Consider the following 20,099-nt stretch of genomic DNA (forward strand, 5'->3'; position numbering starts at 1 on the left):
ACCTAACCAGCTGCCTGCAAGCGGTTTTTCACCGTTTCCCTGAACAGCTCACACTTCCCTTATCTAAATGGCACTACTCTCCTTTTGTAAGAAACTGTTTAACAGCTGGAAAGGGTCGGTATTGGGAACATGGAAGAGGCAAACTTTGCTTTTGGTTCTTGTGTCTGACTGGGTGATACCGAGTGATCAAAGGATGGCAGCATCTGGGCGGGACTAGTCTTGATACGTTGGTTGATGTGATAGCTAATGCATCAAAAATGCTGGTGGAAGACTTGAGGGTCAGCTCCATGTTGTTTCAGAGGGAAGGCTGCAGAAAACCTGTGGAAGGGGAGGAGCTGGCAGCCATCTTAGACCTTGCTGAGCTGGGACCAGAAGGGGGCCCTGGAGAAGAGGGGAATGGAGCAAGGGACTAGAAGCACACACCAGCTTACCCATTTTCTTATTCCTAGGACTGCTTGTGGTCAGCCCGCTTCTGGGCCTCCTTAAATGAAGTGCAAAATTTAATTGGGATAGGGCTGGTCAGCATCAGTTGCTGTGATAGATTTTTCACCTGCTCATTGAGGACAGGATCTCCAGGGATTTTTAGCTCTTCATCTAATTCAGGAACACCTGACTCAAACGTGAGAGCCCTTAAAGACAACATTTGGTTGCACTTTTGCCGCCTTCCTGTGCTAGTTCCACCTTCTTTCGCGTTCCTAGCAGCCCTGTTCACACTGTAATATCTTCTCTCCGGTATCACTTGAAGGCATTTAGGCTCTTGTATCCTGTGCAGCTCTTTTCCTGTTGCTACTGCAGTACACAGTGACTGTGTCCTTTATTCCCTCCCTGTCTGTACTACTAAATCCCGTCCCTGGGATTCTACTGCCCAGCCCCTGTTTTAGTATCCATGTATATACTTGTTCCTCTGCTTTTTTTATTGACAGTACTGATTTATGATTTATAAGATATACACTTCTTGCAAAGTATGCAGTTTGCAGCATGCTGGCACTGCTGAGAGCTGAAGAACAGCGCTTACTGTTGGACTACAGCTAAGTAGTCACCTTTCATGCACCTTTCAACACACAGTTATGACTGTCCAGCTAGGTTGCTTGCCTGATGGAGAGATGCTGTCAGTGCTCAGGCATGCTGACTAGCATATGCTACTGACCTGCAGCTGTGCTCAAGAAGTTGTGCAGATTGGCTTACCCTTGTGAATCTCAGTGTTCATAAACTGATTTTACATTTACCAAATTTTTATATATTTTCAGATTAGCCAAAGGTGTTACGTGTATTTATGCATGCCAGCTGTTTTTATCTGCGTCATATTCCTTCTGCGAAGCACTGAGTTGCTTGAGTATTGGGGAAAGAGACCTTGATTTTTATAACACAAGCAACATGATATAAACTTTTTCATAAGCTGTTGTCAGAAGTGGTGAGTGATGGTGTTATGAACCAGTTTGATAATTGCAAAAAAGATAATTTCAGAGTTGGGAGTTTTGGTGGTGTGTTGGGGTTTTTTTGTATTGCTGACTTGCATGCTGTCCTGGTGAAGAGGTAACTATGAGTTAAGGCCCTTAATTGTTAAGGAGTGACGCTCTAAGGTAGTTGTAGAGTGACATGCCATGTAATGAAGAGTTCCTGGGATCCCTTTGGAATAGCTTAGTAATTACTGTCTGTGCCTGTGGTATTAGAAGATAGATGGGCAATTCCAGGTGCCAGCAAAGATGTACATGTGAAGAGAGACTCCTGCTTGTAACACAGGGAAATTGTTTCTTTATTCCTTGTCTGTGGTTTTGTGCATCATATGGCCAAAACCAGAATAAAGTCCCTGCTATGCTGTTAAAATGTTGTTAAAGCATAAATTAAATCATGCCTACTACAGAAAATTAAAGTTTAAAAAATTAAAAATTACAACATTCCTGGATAGCACAGATTGCTTTTTGCCAGTACTTCTTAGACTTTTAACTTACATAATGATGTGCAAATTCCTGAAACACCTGCAAAGGAAAATTCTCTATTATTCCCTTAGCTATTATTTTTTGACATGTCTTTGCTGTATTTGTGTGACAGTGCTTGGCATACACTGTTTTCAGGGTTATTATTTCTGGTTGCACAGTGAAGCCTGTTTTCATAGACCTGTAGTCAAGGGGAAGTCCTAGCTATGCTGCGTTCTGGCTGATCGGTGTCATCTTTGCTACAGCAAAACTTCATCGCATTAGAGCGAAGAGCAGTGCACCAACTGATGAGAGCAAAAGTGCCAGAAGCTCAGTATCTGTTATTGCTGGCGTCCCCTATGAGGTGACTAAAGAAAAGTGTAACAATGGGATGAGCATGCAGCGGAACTCAGAGCCTCTAAGAAATATTAGCTGGTGCACAATTTGCTGGCTTGCTATAAACGGATGTCCTCTGATAAATATACCGAGCCTAGTTTCTGTTGTGTACTGGTAACAAGGAATTTTCTCTGGAGTAGATTGTACGGCGTTTGCGTTGCAAGTGTGTTAAGCTTGAAGAAACTTAAAAGAATAAGGACTCAAACTCAAAATTTGTGACAACCGTGAAAAGTATCCAAAGCCCTGGATAGGGTACTGTTTTACTGTAATCCTAATACATCTACATCATTTACCAAAGAGACATACGTAGCTACATACTTTGTTTCCCTGTCTTAAAAGGTCTCTGGAATTTAGAAGCAGCAAGAGGGACTACTAATTACCATCTTTGCATTTGTTACAGCAGAGATTTGTTACCTAAAAAGATACTTGAGCTTCAGCCCAGAACTCCCAGTTTCTATCCAAGCCCTGTCGGATGGTTGTGCCATGCAGTGTTTGGTGCGAATGGAGGTTTTTCAGTCTGCATTTGAAGGAAGACATCTCCATCGCTGTACTTACTGAGATAATTAGAAATCCTAAGAAGCTGTTGTTTGTTGCTGCAGATGCCTGTTGTCAGTTGTAATAATATGGCAGTCAGATGTCCATTCTGACACTCAGTCTGTGATGCGTTCTCTGTCTCTTTTATTTTTTTGTGTTTCTTTCCCTCTTTTTCCCTTTTTTTTTTGTTTTGTTTTAAACTAATGCAAACACAGTTGCCTCTTTTTTAATTGGAGCCTGTTCGACTGAGTACATAGATGAAAGGTAGTCAAATTAAACTCCTGGAATACTTCAGGGCAAATTGGTAGGAACAAGATACAGCTTTGAAAAACTTGTTGCTACAGGTGTTATCCTTTGAGGGGATCTCAGCAGTGTTTTGTCTTTGCCCTTTGTTAGTAAGTTGATCTGTAGTTATAGATGACATGATACCCGATTTAATACTAAATACTCCTAATGTGACAGTAGAGGTGGCAAAAAAATACTTTTTTTTCTTAATGGACAAATTGAGATAAGAGTCTTAGGGTGGGCCGAGAGTTGTTTTAGATAATTATGGGTTTTGCTGGAGGGGAAGTTGTCATAATGGAAACTGAAGAGTGGTGTAACCCCAAGATCTGGTTTTGGGAGCAAGCATGTTAATTTTTTTGTGAGTATCCTTGGTACAAAAAGTAGGACAGAACTTGTGAAACTTGCTTGATGACGCTTCCCAGCTCCGTTCCTGTGTGTTAGAACATCAGAATAGAACTTTAGACTGATTGACAATAGCTAGTGTAGCCAAACGGATTCAAAGGGAATAGCATGAAGTGAATTTCTGCAGTGAGCAGAAATTCCTATTAGCATGTGGAAGTAAGAGGAGGATTAATGCATTGGTGGTTTGCCTTGAGTGAGCCAGCAAATGCAGCCACGAAAAATGGAAGTTGTCCCAGGATGCAACAGCAAAGCACTTTCATTAGATTTAAAGGTCTGTTTCAGGTGTGTTATGTGAGGCTCCGGGTGAAAATGTCCTTCTGGATCATCAAAAATGCACATTCAGTTGGAGCTGATGTGATAAGCAGGAGGCAAGAGGATCAAGGGAATGGAGGGTCTGTCATGGGAGAAGCCTCAGATTTGGCTTGCTTGTCTTCTAAAGAAACCTGAATGTTGGCCTTTTCTAGAGAAAACAGTCATGTAATACTGGAAATAATATAATTTTGCTGTACTATAGAATGCTTGATTTCACTGTTAAAATAGTATTATTTCCTGGAATGCTTCTGTGACAATATTTAGTACAGGTCATAGTGATGGTGATTGTCACGGTTGCTTATATATTTCTTCCATGTTTCATTCCAAAATTTTAAGACGGTCAGTGCCATCAACTTGTTGTCTGAATATCATACTCTGCTGGAAAGAACAGCATGGTAGAGAGGATTACTGTACTGAGGATCTGTTGAGTTGGTTACAGCGTTTTTGGGTATTCTGTGGTGATGGTCACCGGCTACAAGCAATCTCTCACTGCATTTCTGGGTCAGGAATGAAAGCTTCATTTTGGGTCAGTAAGAATACTGTGGAGCACAAACTCTGCAGGAAGAGTGTACAGTAAATCTGGTTTTCATTTCATTGTGTCTTTAATGGCTTTGGAAGAGAAAGGAACTCTGTTGTTCAACTTGAATGTTCTTCAGTTCTGAAGGTGGCTGGCTGACCTGTTTTTGCTGGCAATATGTTTCCCTGCTGAGTCTCTCTTTGGTTTTATTTAAACATGTGGACTAGACTGATAGCTTGATGAAGTGATATTTAATCATGCAGCTGCAGATAACTTTTTTAAAAACTTCTGCCAAAGAGGGAGCAGGTTTCCAGATAGGTTTGCAGCTCTTCAGTCAGATTCGCGTTGTGCAAGGCTATTTGTCCCTGAAGGTTCCATCAGTAAGGCTTAAGCATACCTTGTTCAGAAGTATCACATGCATGCAAAATGTAGCGTGTGGATAGCAGGTCTTCATGATTTGCTTAATCTTTGGCAGTGAATTAAAAGCTGATGTGACAATAACATAAACTAACGTTTCCTTCCAGTTTGAGTCTGGGCAGCACAAAGCCTTCCTAGTAGGAACTGGAGAGAGCTTGACTTTGTCCTTTTATACGTGGGGATCAATTAAACTCCCTGTTATAAGGCTATTCCTTCTCTACCAGCCCCCACATCTATACAATCGAGCTCACCCTGGGACAAAGACAGCACTGAGTGAAGCGAAGCCTTGTGCATTTTCAGAGGACATGTTTCGTAGCTGCTATTACAGTAAAGATTTCTCTTGCCCTCAGACAGAATGAAATGTATTAAGACAGAACGAAATGTATTAATTGATTTACAAAATAGAGAACAGTCTTCATCCAGCTCATCCAAAATCTGAAATACGTTCAAGAAAGAATACAGTGTGTGTGTGTTGGGGGTGGGTGCAGATGGAGCTGACAACTGCTAGAGCTGTAAAATCACAAGCAGCTTAAGAGAAGGAAATTAAGCTGTCTCTGTGTTTCTGCTGTATTGTACTATTTGTAAATGAATTTGGAAGAGGAGCTAGTGAGGTGTGATCCTTTATCTTGAATTTTGGAATTGGATTTATCTACTTCATGAGCTTGACTTGGGAGTGAAGCACCACAGTACTGCGTCTAGTATAACACTCGGAAACCTCAGCTGCTTAAAGTTGCTCAGTGCTTACGCTGTGTGTTCTCTTTTCAGCTGCTCTTGGTGTACAGCAGCCATCGCTGCTTGGAGCCTCTCCTACAATATACACCCAGCAGACGGCATTGGCAGCGGCAGGCCTAACTACACAAACACCAACGAACTATCAGCTAACTCAGACAGCTGCTTTACAGCAGCAAGCTGCAGCTGCAGCAGCTGCGTTACAGCAGGTAAAGAAAAAGGAGCGTTTGCTGTTGACTATTAACTTTAACAATATGAAACAGTGGCTTTGTAAAGCTAAAGTATCCAGAAGAAAAGCAGGGTGGAAAGTGGTGAACATTTCAGTATAAACCTGTTAAAAAAAACAGTGGGATTTTAGGTCTGCAGCTATCAATAGTTGTGTTAACCTGTGAAGGTGGGAATTTTGCCTATGGAGGTGCTGACCTTTAGCTATGGAAAGCCTTTTTGGAAAAGGAGTTTTGCTGCACCTAAACTGAGAATCTAAAGTTCCCAGCATTTTCTATCACTCTATGTATCCTTAATAGCATTTTGCATGATTCTATACTGTGCCCTAGATACTGTATGAGTGTCAGGCTTAAGAAAAATTGCTGATTTTAGCTAGAAGTGTGTCACAGTCCACTCTAAAGGCTAAGAATAATTGTTACGAAAGTAAAATATGGTGATACTATTAGTTATGTTTTGCATTAGAATTGTTAAATGTGAATAGTTTCTATCTAAAACTTGCTTAGCAGAAAACTTGTATTTGGTATTATTGGGGTAATAATACTTCCTGTTTATGAGATATTTTGCTCTTATCTGTTTCAGCAATATTCACAACCTCAGCAGACTCTCTATAGTGTACAGCAACAGGTTTGTCTGATTCTTACTGTGTACATCACAAATAACTTTAAAAATAATGTTGGTTGTGTGTCTTGTAGGATTTGTTTCTCAATTCATCCTCATATGGGAGGTTAAAGGACCTAGGTATATTTTTTTGTAGTGAAAGAGAGCTTGAAGTTCATAAACTTGGAGAGATGTAATCAGAATGGAAACCTACCTACCTTCATGCAAAAAGGAAATTTAAAAATACGTACTATTCCATGTGTACACGATTCCTGCTAAACTCTGCTCTAAACAGGGCCGTGTATTTTAACTGCTGGAAAGATGCTGTCCAAAAAAATTCCCTCAAGTTTTTTTTTATGGTCTTTGAATTTAACAGGATTTTGAAAAAGAATAAAAGGACATGGAAATTACAGGCCTAAGCTTCTCCAGCTGCCAAAATTTTTTTTGGTATTGGTATTAATTTTCAGTTACAAAACCCTCAGCATTTCTGCTTACTGAATAAATCTGGATTATACAATCTTAAAATTGACCACGAGTGCAATTTTATGCATATGCAAACTACTGAAATGACCAAACCCCAAAGGACTATTAACTGACTCAGATTAAGCAAAAACTCTTACTTGTAAAGAGGAGGTAAAATTGTACAATTTCCTTAAGCATATAAAATTAATTTATAACTTTATTTATTTTAAGTTGCAGCAACCTCAGCAGACCCTTTTAACTCAGGTTAGTTTGGTTTTATTGTTTGGTCTTCATTCCCAAACACAGATAATTTAAGAGTGCAAATTTGTGACGTCTTGGGTAGTTTAATCTGTAAAATGAACTAATATGAATGGACAATTTATTGCTAGAGGTTTATTTTATCCAGATGTTAAAATATGCATAGCCTTGGTTTAAAAATTAATAGCAACCACTTTTCCTTAATTTTGAAGGGAATGTGTGTTGATTACATAATAATTTTTTTTCGTTTGAACTTCAAGTGTTCAGTTGTTTGCAGTAACAACCTGGGAAAATCCTTCTCGCCTTTGAGAAGGAATTTAACTTTGTGTTAATAGTATGCAGTATGTCTGTAGAGAGGTTTAAAAAGAACCTTGCTGAACTTGACAGGTTTAAAACATGCAACCATTTAATACACTATAAATTGCTCTAGTTCCATTTTCACTTAACCTTTTAAACATGTTTTAAAATACAAAGGTAAAAATAGGTTACTTAGTTTCTTTATCTTACTATGTTCTGCTTTTGTAAGAAGGCAAGCACATAAATTGTTGAGTTAGGGAAGGTTGAGTTAGGAAAGTTAGCCTTAACCTTTACTGACTTCTAACTACAGTTGGGATATAAATGGAGAAAAATCTCTTTAAGCGTGTATTCCTAGCAAAATTAGGGCTTTTGTCCTCTTCAGGCCCGCTGTACGGGTTACCTGCGAGCAATAACACAGTCATCTTTTTTGTGTTTTTTCTAGACATTGTGCATATTTTGAGGAAGTTGACTTTTTTAAAAGAAAAGGATAAACAAAGCCAGTCTTCATTCAAAGTAGAAAAAAAGCCATCTAAAAAATCCAAACCAAAAAACCTTCCATGTTCTGAAAATCCCTGTTCAGAATTGCTTTAGAGATATTTTAAACTCCCGTCTACATGGGTAAAGGAACTGTTCCTTGTTGTAGGTATTTCAGCTGGTTATAAGATTTATAGTTTGCTTTATTTTGCTTACAGCCAGCTGTTGCACTACCTACCAGTCTTAGCCTGTCTACTCCTCAGCCGGCAGCCCAGATAACTGTTTCTTATCCAGCCCCCCGGTCAAGTCAACAGCAAACCCAACCACAAAAGCAGCGTGTCTTCACTGGGGTAGTTACTAAACTACATGATACATTTGGTTTTGTGGATGAAGATGTCTTTTTTCAGCTTAGGTAAGATGTAAATACCTGCCTGCAGATGTATTCTGTGATACCCTCACTAAATAAAAGTTTTAGATTACTGTGTTTTAACTCTGTGACTCCATTGATAGTGCCTGCAGTTAGTATGTTGTTTCCTGTCAACACTGGAATTCACATAGTCAAGTTAAGTTAATAAACACTAGATCTGCATTCCTTTATGTGAGCTTTTGAATTTTCTTAATGCAAAACCCAAGCCTGGGAGACTGAGAAGATTATTAAGCTCCTTCTAATAGGAAATAGCAGAATTTGTGGGTGATTAAATGTGTTCTAACTTGCTGTCTGCTTGTCCTGACTCAGTACTGTTCAGGGAACTTCTGCTTTTGGGCCAAAGACTGTGCATACTCCATGCTGAAGCAGATAGTACTTTAACTGATTTGGGGTGTAGATGCTCTTTTTACAAGCTTTTTTAATGAACTTTGTTTTCTCCCAGCTTTATATGTAACTTGCAAATATAAAACTAGTTAAATAAGACTCTCACAATACTTTTTTTGTATTGTTTGCAGTGCTGTTAAAGGAAAGACACCTCAGGTGGGTGACAGAGTTTTGGTAGAAGCTACTTACAATCCTAATATGCCATTCAAATGGAATGCACAGAGGATCCAGACACTTCCAAATCAGGTATATGGGGTTACCCAGTCTAACTGGCACTGACTGCTTCTGGGTTTAAGCTCACTCACAACTCATTTTTCTCTTCTGCTGTTAGAACCAGACACAAGCTCAGCCGTTACTGAAGACACCTCCAGCGGTTCTTCAGCCCATTGCACAGCAGACTGCATTCAGTGTTCAGGCACAGCCACAGCCACAGTCCTTGTTGCAGGCACAGATATCGGCAGCTTCAATCACACCTTTGCTTCAGACACAGCCTCAGCCGTTACTGCAGCAGCCGCAGCAGAAAGGTGCTCCTTCAGTGCACAGTCTGTCATGGTCGTTCTGGTGCTTAGTGTGGGGTGGTATTTTTTTGTGAGTCAGAAGGCTGAAGTAAAAGTTGAAATAATATGGCAAGGACCCTATAGAATTTTATTTTTGGACGTGCATCTTCCTGCAGCTGTATGCCAGGCACTAGCTCAAGAATCACCTGGTCAGTGAAATTCCCATGGGCTCCTGTTTGTATTAAGATTTCATAATCTGAAAGCAAATTCAATGTAATTTTTATTCTCACACATTCACAGACAGGTTGGGGAGTTGAACTATTAATGGCAGTGTAGTTCTTCAGCATCTTCTGGAGTGTTCAACACGATTGGGTTTCACACAGTTGCATTGTTAAAACTAGTATTCTATATTGGCATTTTATTTATTCCAGTTAGTCAGGTTGGCACTTGAGAGAAGAAAAACTGCCGAACATGGCAAATCTCAAACAATGATGGTTGTTGACTTGAACTTTTGAGTGGCTGAAGAATCAGTAATAGGATTGATAACGAAGATAAAATTAAGACTTCTTACCCACAGTAAAAGCAAGAGAGAAGTTCTTAAGCTATCACATGAGCAGAACTCTTGGATGAATGCTTATCACAATCTAATTAGTCCTAGTTGTTTGTTGGTGTTAGTAATGTTTGCTCCATTTACAGTCGGTTGGTTGAATGTCTTGAGACAGCAAAAGTATGTGCTGGGGGATCAGTGCAGTGGTAGAATAAAATTATTTCAGAATGATTTTTCAGGAGGCTGTTTTTATCTATGAATAGCCTCAAAAATAAGTTTCAGATTTTCTTTAGTTCCATAGTATACCTATCTTAAATTATTTTTCCAAGAGAAGGCTTAGCTGTTTACTGTGATAGGTTCCATACACTTGGATTACATCAGCTTCTGTCTTGAGAAGATGCTTCTAAAACAGTTCTGCTTACTGGAGTCTGTTTGCATCTGCGAAGAAAAGCATAGGTGTCTTGATTTTCTTGGGATGGGTGTTATTAATAAACAGATTTGACTCGAGATATTCAGAAAACATGCACAAGTGAAACAACTGTAAAGCAGCAATGTTTGTAAAGTGGAGATAGTTGCCCCCTATTATGTATTGATCTTACAAATATTTTTCAGGTGGCTTGTTACAGCCCCCTGTTCGTCTAGTTTCACAGCCTCAGCCAGCTCGAAGATTAGACCCACCATCCAGATTTTCTGGGAGGAATGACAGAGGAGGAGACCCTATGCCAAACCGAAAAGATGACAGGAGGTATGTTGTAGAAGACTAGACTATAATCAAAGCGTTCTGTAAAGACCTGTCTTCAAACAGAGCTGAGCTTCTTGCTCCAGAGTCGGTCAGTGATATGCACAAGTGCCTTTACCACTAGATGTTGGCGAAGAGTTCTTGTCTATCTGAAATGAAGGAATTGTATAATCGGTCTCTGGTAAAGAGACAGCGCACTGAAACTATGAGGAACTTCCTCATCTTCTTTTTGTGAGTCAACTCTGACAGGTCTAGCTTCTTTTGTGCTAGAAACCATTTTGTGTTATCAGCATTCAAAAATATTTGTATGTATTTTTTAAGTCGTGAAAGAGAACGAGAGAGACGTAGGTCCCGGGAAAGATCACCCCAGAGAAAACGCTCCAGAGAGAGATCACCTAGACGAGAGAGGGAGAGGTCACCTCGGAGACCGCGACGTGTTGTTCCTCGTTACACGGTTCAGTTTTCCAAGTTTTCATTGGACTGGTACGTCTGTAGTGCCAGATGATTACCTGTGTATCACTTTAATTGTGGGTACAGATTACTGTGAGCTGTGTCAACACGTGTGTGTAGTGAGTGTTAAATGATGATCTTAAATCTAAAGAATGATCAAATATGTAATGGCTGAGAACCTTGTACGTTAAACTTTTACTAGGTTCTTTGTTATGTTTGAATGCTACTGCACAATACCTTTATAACCCTGTTTAATAAATATTCTCTAATATACAGGCACCTTAATTGGAAGAGTGTTTAGTAGTTACTTGTGTTTAAACTTTGATCCATGACGCTTTTAACTGAAATACATTGCTCTTTACATTTTATATCTCTATTATTAAATAGACAATGGTTATATTTCCAGGTAATATCTTGTAATTATGTGCTTTATTAATCGTTCTTTTATTGCTGTATCTTTCAAATACTGTTGTTTATTTCAGCCGTAGCTGTGATATGATGGAGCTGAGGAGGCGTTACCAGAACTTGTATATCCCAAGTGATTTCTTTGATGCTCAGTTTACTTGGGTGGATGCTTTTCCTATGTCTAGACCGTTTCAGCTGGGGAACTACTGTAATTTCTACGTAATGCATAGAGAAGTAGATCCTATAGATAAAAATGCTGCGGTCCTTGATCCACCTGATGCTGATCATCTGTACAGTGCAAAGGTTTGTATAGGTTTCCAGTATTATGACTATTCATTAGAAAATTTTTTTACTTATAGGGTGAAAAAGTGATTATAACTGAACTGAAAATACAGTGCAGTGATTTGAGCAAAATACAGCATTTTAAACTTTTCTGTGAAGAGCTAGTATGTAGAGCTTGAAGAGTCATGACTGAAATCAGTTTGTTTTTCTCTTACTAGAGCTGTCCTAAATCTTGTTTTTACTGTGGTCTCTTCCTTGCTCTGTACGTAGTTGTATGGATGTGGTTATAGGAAAGAAAGCCAGCTTCTGCAACATCTCTGAATGTATTTCTTAGGCAATTCATTCTGAATAGTTAATGCACCCCTTTTTCTATTATGTTTTTTTCTCCTTCAAGGGTCCTTTCTGTGCAGTTTGTGCTCTTCTGTTTAGTGATTCTTTCTTTTCAGATTCATTTCAATATTTGTTATTTTGGTGAAAGTAGATTGACATTTACATAATCCCAGCATATTCAAAAAATGCGGCATCAAGAGCTGTAATGATGTGTTAAAGACCTCAGTGTCAAAATGTCTTCCTAAAACTACTTTCATTTGAAAGCTCTTTCATTAAAATAGGTCTGAGATTTCTAGGTCAATCTGTTTTAAAGTATTTCATGTTAAAGATAGTTTTAGAAACAACACTGCCTTTAATCCTTGTATATCTGGAAGACTCAACTTTACTTGACTTCTGTGTATAAAAACTTTGAAGCCTTGGCTCAAGTATCAGACATACTGTTTTTTTCAGTTTATTGATTCAGAGCAAGAGCTTTCCTTCAGAAGTTTAAGCTTCAAAATAAATTCAGTAACTGAGGAATAGCATCCTGATTCATAATATTAACCTGTTTAGGATAGAAGGCAATCTTGTTAAATTTGACTGGGCTAATGGGATGCTATGAGGATGCAGATTAATCTCTTGGTCAGTTCTCCTGCGATTGTGAGAAAGCGGAAAGAGTCAGTTACTGAAACCAGAAATGTACTCTGTGTGGTTCTTGGTATAGGGTATTTGGCATATAGTGATGACATGTGAAGCATGTTGCTGTTACATGCTTTCAGTTTATCCTTTTTTTTTTTTTTTAATAAGATAACACTTTGCATCCATATGGGACAGAGTGAAACTGGTCCTTGCAGACATTTTAACACTCAGTTCTACAATTTTATTTTACCTTTACTTGTTCTGATTTTTTGTGACATTAAGGAAAAAGCACTGGTATGTATGTGTTTGCAAGTTGTGGTCATTGTTTACCAGTCATAGTGGGAGACCTTCACAAGATTGATCTGACTTACACAACAGGTGATGTTGATGGCTAGTCCTAGTATGGAGGATCTCTATCATAAGTCATGTGCTCTGGCTGAAGATCCCCAAGAACTTCGTGATGGATTTCAGCATCCTGCTAGACTTGTAAAGGTAAATATGCTTCAATGCCAGACACTTTTGGCAATAAAGGTTGGTTATAGAGCTTCAGAATATCTGTCAATAAGGAAGGAGTTTGTAGGCTGCTAAACGATGGCTTCATTTTTTTCATCTGAAGAGACCTAGTTTAAATGTCAGTTCTTTTTCCACTTTGTAGGAACTCCATCTTCACTGCTTTCATATTTACTGCTTTGTTCAGCTTAGTTAAACAATAGATATTTGGAGAAACCTACATTAATTATATAATAATTAACTTTGTTAGCCTTTTTTCACAAACACTTAAGACTTTTTTTTAAGGGCTCAGCTGTGAAGAGAATACAAACAAAGCAACAGTTAAGTAACCATTGTATTAAGTGAAATTCAGCTGTGGTTAAACTGAACAATCTGTAAGTGCTGTGGTGTTTCAGGATAACACAGACTTGTTTTCCAGTTAAACTCCATCACCGTAAAGCATGTGGGGAGGTACTTGAATTTATAGATAAATGCTCTTGTGGTCTTACCTTTAGTAGCTTTGCTTTATCACTTTTAAGCAGGAACACCTATAAATGTGTATTGGAATCAAGACACCATTTAAATCTGTATCTGTCCTTTATGCTAGAAAGCTTTTAATTGCAAAGGAACAAATGTGTACCAAATAACAAACTTGATGGAAAGTCTTGCAAACAAGAATGAGTGATGATGTTTTAAACCTATTCCATTTCTGAAATAGTATGTGGAAGAAAAATAACTGAACTCTTTCTTGACCGACTTTCATTTTCAGATTTCAAAATAATGTGACAGTTTACTCACGGATTTCAGTGTGTGCGCTATGAAATATTCTTTGCACTTTGGGAAAAATGACTCTTTACCCCTAGCAGGGGAACATTCAGAAGACTCTTTTTGTCTAGTTTTTAGTGGGTATGAAAGGCAAAGATGAAGCTATGGCTATTGGAGGACACTGGTCCCCTTCACTGGATGGACCTGATCCAGAAAAGGACCCTTCCGTGCTGATAAAGACGGCTATTCGCTGTTGCAAGGCTCTTACAGGGATTGACTTAAGTGTGTGCACACAATGGTAAGTACTGTACTGCAAAGCAAAGTACACTGTAGAAATACTTGTCTGTTACCAGGAGTTTTAAGATGGAAAAACCTTTTTTTTTTTTTTTTTTTTCTTTGTCAGCTGCTCTTGGTAGTGCAGGTAAACTACTCAAAGGATGTTCTGTTTTGTAACAAGCTTGATTGGTGCCAACTCTGCTGAGTACTGCATTAGGAACTAATTAAAAATTCTGGATTTATTTTGATATGTTATGCTGTAATTTTTAATGAATGTGTGCTGAAAATATTTTTCATTTTGTGCATAGCTGGAGAAGATCGTCAAGAGAACTTCCATTTCATTGTTCTTTTGTTATAAATAAATAGCTGTTCGTTATATAGCCATATTTTCTCTTGATGAGTTTTTGTCCTGTGTTAACACTCATTGCGGTTTTACTAGTACCAGGAAAGCCTATTGTATGCTAAATTTGAAGTGCTTCAACTTTTATTTGTACATTAAACTTACGTGTGCTAAGCAACAAGTTACATGAAAATAATTTTGTTGGTTTTCCTCCTTATCGATAGTGATACCGTTTAACAAATGTGACAAAAGAGAAAATATGGCTTCCATAATTTTTTTCTTTAGATAAACTTCAAGGTCTTGCAGCAAAGTTTCTTTACTTGATGTGCTACAAGTGATCTAGGCTCTTTAAAATGTATTGTAGAATTTTTTTTCCAACATGCTTCTTCCCTTGCAACAGGTACCGTTTTGCAGAGATTCGCTACCATCGCCCTGAGGAGACCCACAAGGGGCGTACAGTTCCAGCTCATGTGGAGACAGTGGTTTTATTTTTCCCGGATGTTTGGCATTGCCTTCCCACCCGCTCAGAGTGGGAAACCCTCTCCCGAGGATACAAGCAGCAGCTGGTCGAGAAGCTTCAGGGTGAACGCAAGGAGGCTGATGGAGAACAGGCACTGAACGCTAATCCCTTTTTCTATTTCTGCTTCTCACAGGCACAGGAACACAGGCACAAATTGCACACCACATACTACACAACATACATACATAGGAGGAACATAACTGGTAACAATGACTGGTAAACCAGCTTTCAGCAGTGTAGTGAATGTTGGTTTTTATTTTTATTTCAGCTAGTTCACTAATTTTAAATGTGTATGCTGATAATCACAAATGGAATTAAATTGTGCTTATGATGCGCAGAAAATTTTTTATCATAGATGTAGTTGCTGGAATCTGGGACCAGTTGTTGAGTGAGATGCAGTTTATGAATAGCTGTCTTTAAACATTTTGCCATTTTCTAAAATTCCTAAATTCTTTCTTGTGGCCAGTTCTAATTGTGATATTTGAAATTGAACAAAACACTAGTCTGAAACATCTGAATTTCAGGCCATGTGGCTGATCAACATCTTGGAATAAGGGAAGGTCTGACTGAACAAAGAGTAATTTGGGGGATTTAAAATCTGGGGGGAAATCACACACTGTGTGGTTAATGGAGACCAGCAGTGTCTGTGTAACCCCAATATTCTTTGTGGTGTTGCTTATCACCCTTTTGTGTTCCACAGATCTGGCTTGTATTGGCTGAGTGGCACTGTGATCATTTATAAAGTGGTAGAATGTGTGTGTGAACTTGTCTAAATAATAACTTTAGGAGAAGACTATCTGAAACAGTTGTGACCTTGCACAGATCAGCAACAGAATTTAAAAAATAACTGAAATGCTTTCAAGCTTTCTGAATGATAATTTCTAAATTTTATTTGTCAGGACGAAGAGGAAAAGGATGATGGGGAAGCTAAAGAGATCTCTACACCTACACACTGGTCTAAACTGGATCCAAAAACAATGAAGGTAACTAACGTTTTTCTTAAAATTTTATTTCGTTGTACGCCGCTTCCATTTTTAAGGCATCACCCGAAATACAGCATTATATTCCCTTAACTGAGCAAAAAGCTTCAGTAGTGTTTTAACTTCCTTGCTGATTTTGTAGGTATTAGATGTGATATCACAGTATGCAAGTGTGACTCCTGATTTTAAAAAGTGAAATACAGCTAATGGAAACTACTCAGAACTTTTGAACTTTGTACAATGAAAGGGTATCGCATATGATACATTAACTGGAAAATGAAAGTTCTGCGGTAATCTGGTCATATCTACTTGCATTAAAAAATGTGGGGTCTAAAATACTTTAATGTTAGTTTTAAAAGGCAGTACTTAGACAAAAATTTGTTAGGAGACATAATTAAAAATTTCCTTAAATGAATAATAGTAATAAACTATTTTACTCTAGTGAAATCCTTCCCCTGCCCCTCTGAAGAGCTCCTCAAAAAGGTATTCTTTGAGGAGAACACTTAAAATTTAATATGGTTTATGTACCAGTAAATACTAGTGGTTTTCAGTACAGATTTAAAAAATACAGTTGACTTTCAGTGCTCTTACTTAATTTTTACTTCACCTTTTCTGTTAATCAGATGTTTTGCAATGTCACTGGTTGATATCGCTTACAGAGCCTTTATTTACCAGGTAAATGACCTTCGCAAAGAATTAGAAAGTCGAACCCTTAGCTCTAAAGGACTGAAATCTCAGTTGATAGCTCGACTGACAAAGCAGCTGAAAGTAGAGGAACAAAAAGAAGAGCAAAAGGAGCTAGAGAAGTCTGAGAAAGAAGAGGAAGAGGAGGAAGACAGGAAATCTGAAGATGACAAAGAGGTTAGGTTTTGGACATACTTGGTTTATGTCTTCTTAAATATATATAAATACGTAAAATACTGTATATAAAATTAAATATATAAAATACTGTATTAATACATTAAAAGTACAGGAATATGCCTAGTTGTGTTGGAATTTTGTAGTTCTGTGACTGTGCTGAGAACTCTTGTTGTAACCTGAGCTGCTGGATTGGAACCAAATCTTGGCAAGTCTGAATTTCTTTTTATCAGCAAAGTCAGTTGAAATACACAGCTATGCTAAGGGTTTTTGAATTAATGTCAGGCCTTAAATGTAAGGAAAAATAAATCCCAAACTCCTGAGAGAAACTATGCTTGAGAACAGGTGAACACACTTAACAAGATCTTAACTACTTAAACCTACATGAAAAGCAGCTGCTTAGTTGTATTTGCTTTTGGGGACATAGAAGCCTTAGGGAATTATTGTGGAAATGGGAAGAGGGCAGGTTCCAGGCTGTAAAAGGTTATAGTGTTTCAAACAGCCCAGTTTCTTCACATAGTTAATAGTTTGCTTAGGTTTGTTTTCCCCTTCTGATGAGGCTTTAATTTTTGCTTTTGGATAAAATTCCTGTGTATTGAAGTTTCTCAGTTTTGCATTTGGTAGTTTTAATATTACATAGTCTGTTTTGCTGTTTCACAAGGGTAGATGAGATCTGTGTAGTAAGGCCAAAGCTGAACCACAGGAAGGGGCTGTAAGTGTCTGGAGAATGTATTGTTTGTTAGTTCCTTTTGAACCTGCCTTTTTGTGTATTACCTGCTAAGAAGTATGGGGTGACTTGAAATTTTGTATATGTGTAAACCTTGTTGAGGGAGCAAAGGCCATGTGCTTGCGAGTTCTGTCAGCTGCTGCCTTCTCCCACAGCTTGGAAGAGCTTCAACTATCTTGGGGTTTCTTGCCACTGTTTTCTTCTAAGATCAGGGAAGGGAACTTTGGTTGTGCTTGCTTTTTTAAAAAGCACAAGTTCTGCCATGACACTTTCTCCACACCCATAAGACCTGAGTATTTCTCTCTTGGTAGTCAGTAGTAAGCTGCTTGGTATTTCACCTTTTTTAATCTTTTGTTTGATTTGCATCAGTTCTATCTCTAGAGATTGCATTTCCTATAACCAAGAGCCAAGTAAATTACTTAAGCTGTGTTGGGTATCTTCGAGAAGATGATGTATAAAGCCTTTACTCTTTCTGTGTAAGGATTAAGACAGTTTACAGTACTGTACAGCTCTAAAAACACCTGTAAACAAACACAAGACCCCTCAGGAGCACTGACACTTTGCTAGCTCGCATACAATTCCTTGAAAAGAAATAGCTCGAGTCCTTCCAGTGTTGAATAAGCATGTTGCGGTTAAGCACCGTAAGATAGTTGGAAGGTACTCATTGCTTTGTGGTCTAAAAACACTGCACGTCCTGCTTTGTGTGGCTCAAGTTTCCAGTTTTCTTAGGTGAGTGTTGGCAGTGGAGACAGTATGCGTTGTAGACAGAAGCCACAGACCAGCATTCTATTTTCTGCGTTGCATTCAGCAGCTTAGGCTTTCCTTCACTTAGTGCAAAGCAGTAAGTCCTAAAAACTAATATATAGGCTGAAACTTCAGCTTTGGAACATGCTCTATGTTGGGTTGTTGCCTCTTTTTAGGAAGAAGAAAGAAAACGTCAAGAAGAAATGGAACGTCAGCGGCGAGAAAGACGATATATCTTGCCTGATGAACCAGCAATCATTGTACATCCTAACTGGGCAGCAAAGAGTGGAAAGTTTGACTGTAGCATTATGTCTCTTAGTGTTCTTCTGGATTACAGATTAGAAGATAATAAAGAACATTCCTTTGAGGTAATTTAACTGTGCTACTTACAGGTAGCTAATCTTAGTTTTTCTTAAATTCTGTGTGATGACTGCAGTATTCTTAAATTGTTGAAGTTTGTGATAGCATAGCAAAATAAGTAAGTTCATTTCTTTGTACCTAGAAAAAAATTCTTTGGGACATTGTTTACAATAGCTGTATAGTCACTGTATGATACCTTGAAGAAATGCACAGGTTTCTAAACTTGTCAGTTCTCTTTTCCTTCTCCTTTATGTGCAGGTATCATTGTTTGCAGAACTCTTCAATGAAATGCTTCAGAGAGATTTTGGTGTCAGAATTTACAAAGCACTGATCTCTCTCCCAGAGAGGGAGGACAAAAAAGACAAAAAAGGCAAAAAAGATGACAGAAAAGAAAAAAAAGAAGAAAAAGATGACGAAACAGATGATCCAAAACCTAAGAGGAGAAAATCTGGAGACGATAAAGACAAAAAAGAAGATAGAGATGAAAAGAAGGTCAGCAGCTAGCCCATATGATGTACTTTCCTGTCTGGATCAATATTAAACTGTTTCTATTTGAATTTAATTTTATTGCTTTTGAAAACTCAGGTCTTGTAGTGTTAGTTAATTGTTTTGACTCATTCATCTATGTAAATATGTTTCAATCTAGCATTCAGCTGCATCACATGATTTGTATTTAGTTTTTAGGTGACTAAATATAAACATGCAAATTTTCAGTGAATGGTAGTGAGGTTTTTACTTCCCTGTTTTTTAGTTTTGACTAGCTAAATTTTTAGGAAATTTCGTTACAGAGGGAAGATAAAAGGAAAGATGATTCTAAAGATGAAGAAGAAACTGAAGATGACAATAATCAAGAAGAATATGATCCAATGGAGGCAGAAGATGCTGAAGATGAAGATGAAGGTATCTTGAATTATGAACGTGGCTTCCAGAATTTTTTTTTATTGTCACTGATGTGTTCTTTCAAGCTGGAGAATGCACTGGAACTAGACAATTTAAAATTGCATTATTAGACTGATTTTATTTTAGTAATTCTGACAAGATCTTCTTAAAATGTAAGTGCCTTTATGCTAGGCATTTTATGAACATAGTTAATATAAACTAGCTGTGGTACTCAAAGTAAGGCATGCATATAGAAGTGGTTTTATTTTTTTCAGAATGCAGACCACTCGCAACTCCCATTGAAGTCAGTAGGAGATGTGAGTATTCAGCACCTCTGAAAAACCAAGCCACTTTTAAGTGCCTACCTTCCTATTCCTCAGTTCTGAAATGTCATCCTGTTTTTATTAGGCCAGATTGTGGTGTGGGGTGCTCGTTACATGAGGATATGAGGAGTTGATTTCTGTTTGGGTGGACTTGTGTTTGCCTGAAGAAATGGGGAAAGGGGCTGGGGAACTTTCCTGTCTCCAGGGAGCAGCAATAGCTCTTTCCCTGCTCAGAGATTCAGAAGGGCGTAAGACATGCTGTATGCTTTTTGTTTTGTACTTGGGGTTTTTTTTCCTTTGTGGAGAGTTTTTGCTAGAGATGTGGGTTTGAACTGTTTAGG

General features: G+C 38.3%; 1 protein-coding gene and 1 non-coding gene across 6 annotated transcripts in view; both read left to right on the forward strand.

The window, feature by feature from the left end:
- CCAR1 (cell division cycle and apoptosis regulator 1) overlaps positions 1–20,099 on the forward strand; it is a 28,793-nt gene that overhangs the window by 2,374 nt on the left and 6,320 nt on the right. For 2 of the 5 annotated variants that reach the window (XM_037399214.1, XM_037399210.1), the window contains 18 exons: positions 5,542–5,714; positions 6,310–6,354; positions 7,021–7,053; positions 8,037–8,230; positions 8,761–8,875; positions 8,961–9,153; positions 10,286–10,418; positions 10,734–10,895; positions 11,345–11,570; positions 12,876–12,989; positions 13,883–14,049; positions 14,768–14,978; positions 15,787–15,870; positions 16,543–16,728; positions 18,373–18,564; positions 18,815–19,048; positions 19,345–19,456; positions 19,711–19,752. In XM_037399214.1, coding sequence (XP_037255111.1) covers positions 5,542–5,714; positions 6,310–6,354; positions 7,021–7,053; positions 8,037–8,230; positions 8,761–8,875; positions 8,961–9,153; positions 10,286–10,418; positions 10,734–10,895; positions 11,345–11,570; positions 12,876–12,989; positions 13,883–14,049; positions 14,768–14,978; positions 15,787–15,870; positions 16,543–16,728; positions 18,373–18,564; positions 18,815–19,048; positions 19,345–19,456; positions 19,711–19,752 — 2,616 coding nt within the window. The remainder of the gene's footprint in view (positions 1–5,541; positions 5,715–6,309; positions 6,355–7,020; positions 7,054–8,036; positions 8,231–8,760; positions 8,876–8,960; positions 9,154–10,285; positions 10,419–10,733; positions 10,896–11,344; positions 11,571–12,875; positions 12,990–13,882; positions 14,050–14,767; positions 14,979–15,786; positions 15,871–16,542; positions 16,729–18,372; positions 18,565–18,814; positions 19,049–19,344; positions 19,457–19,710; positions 19,753–20,099) is intronic. The other 3 variants (XM_037399211.1, XM_037399213.1, XM_037399212.1) reach the window with 3 other exon arrangements.
- On the forward strand, positions 13,666–13,730 carry LOC119154193. Its single transcript, XR_005106368.1, has one exon. It is a non-coding gene; the product is annotated as a small nucleolar RNA SNORD98 (small nucleolar RNA).

The sequence above is a fragment of the Falco rusticolus genome, chromosome 9, assembly GCF_015220075.1.
Source record: "Falco rusticolus isolate bFalRus1 chromosome 9, bFalRus1.pri, whole genome shotgun sequence".
Taxonomy (NCBI): domain Eukaryota; kingdom Metazoa; phylum Chordata; class Aves; order Falconiformes; family Falconidae; genus Falco; species Falco rusticolus.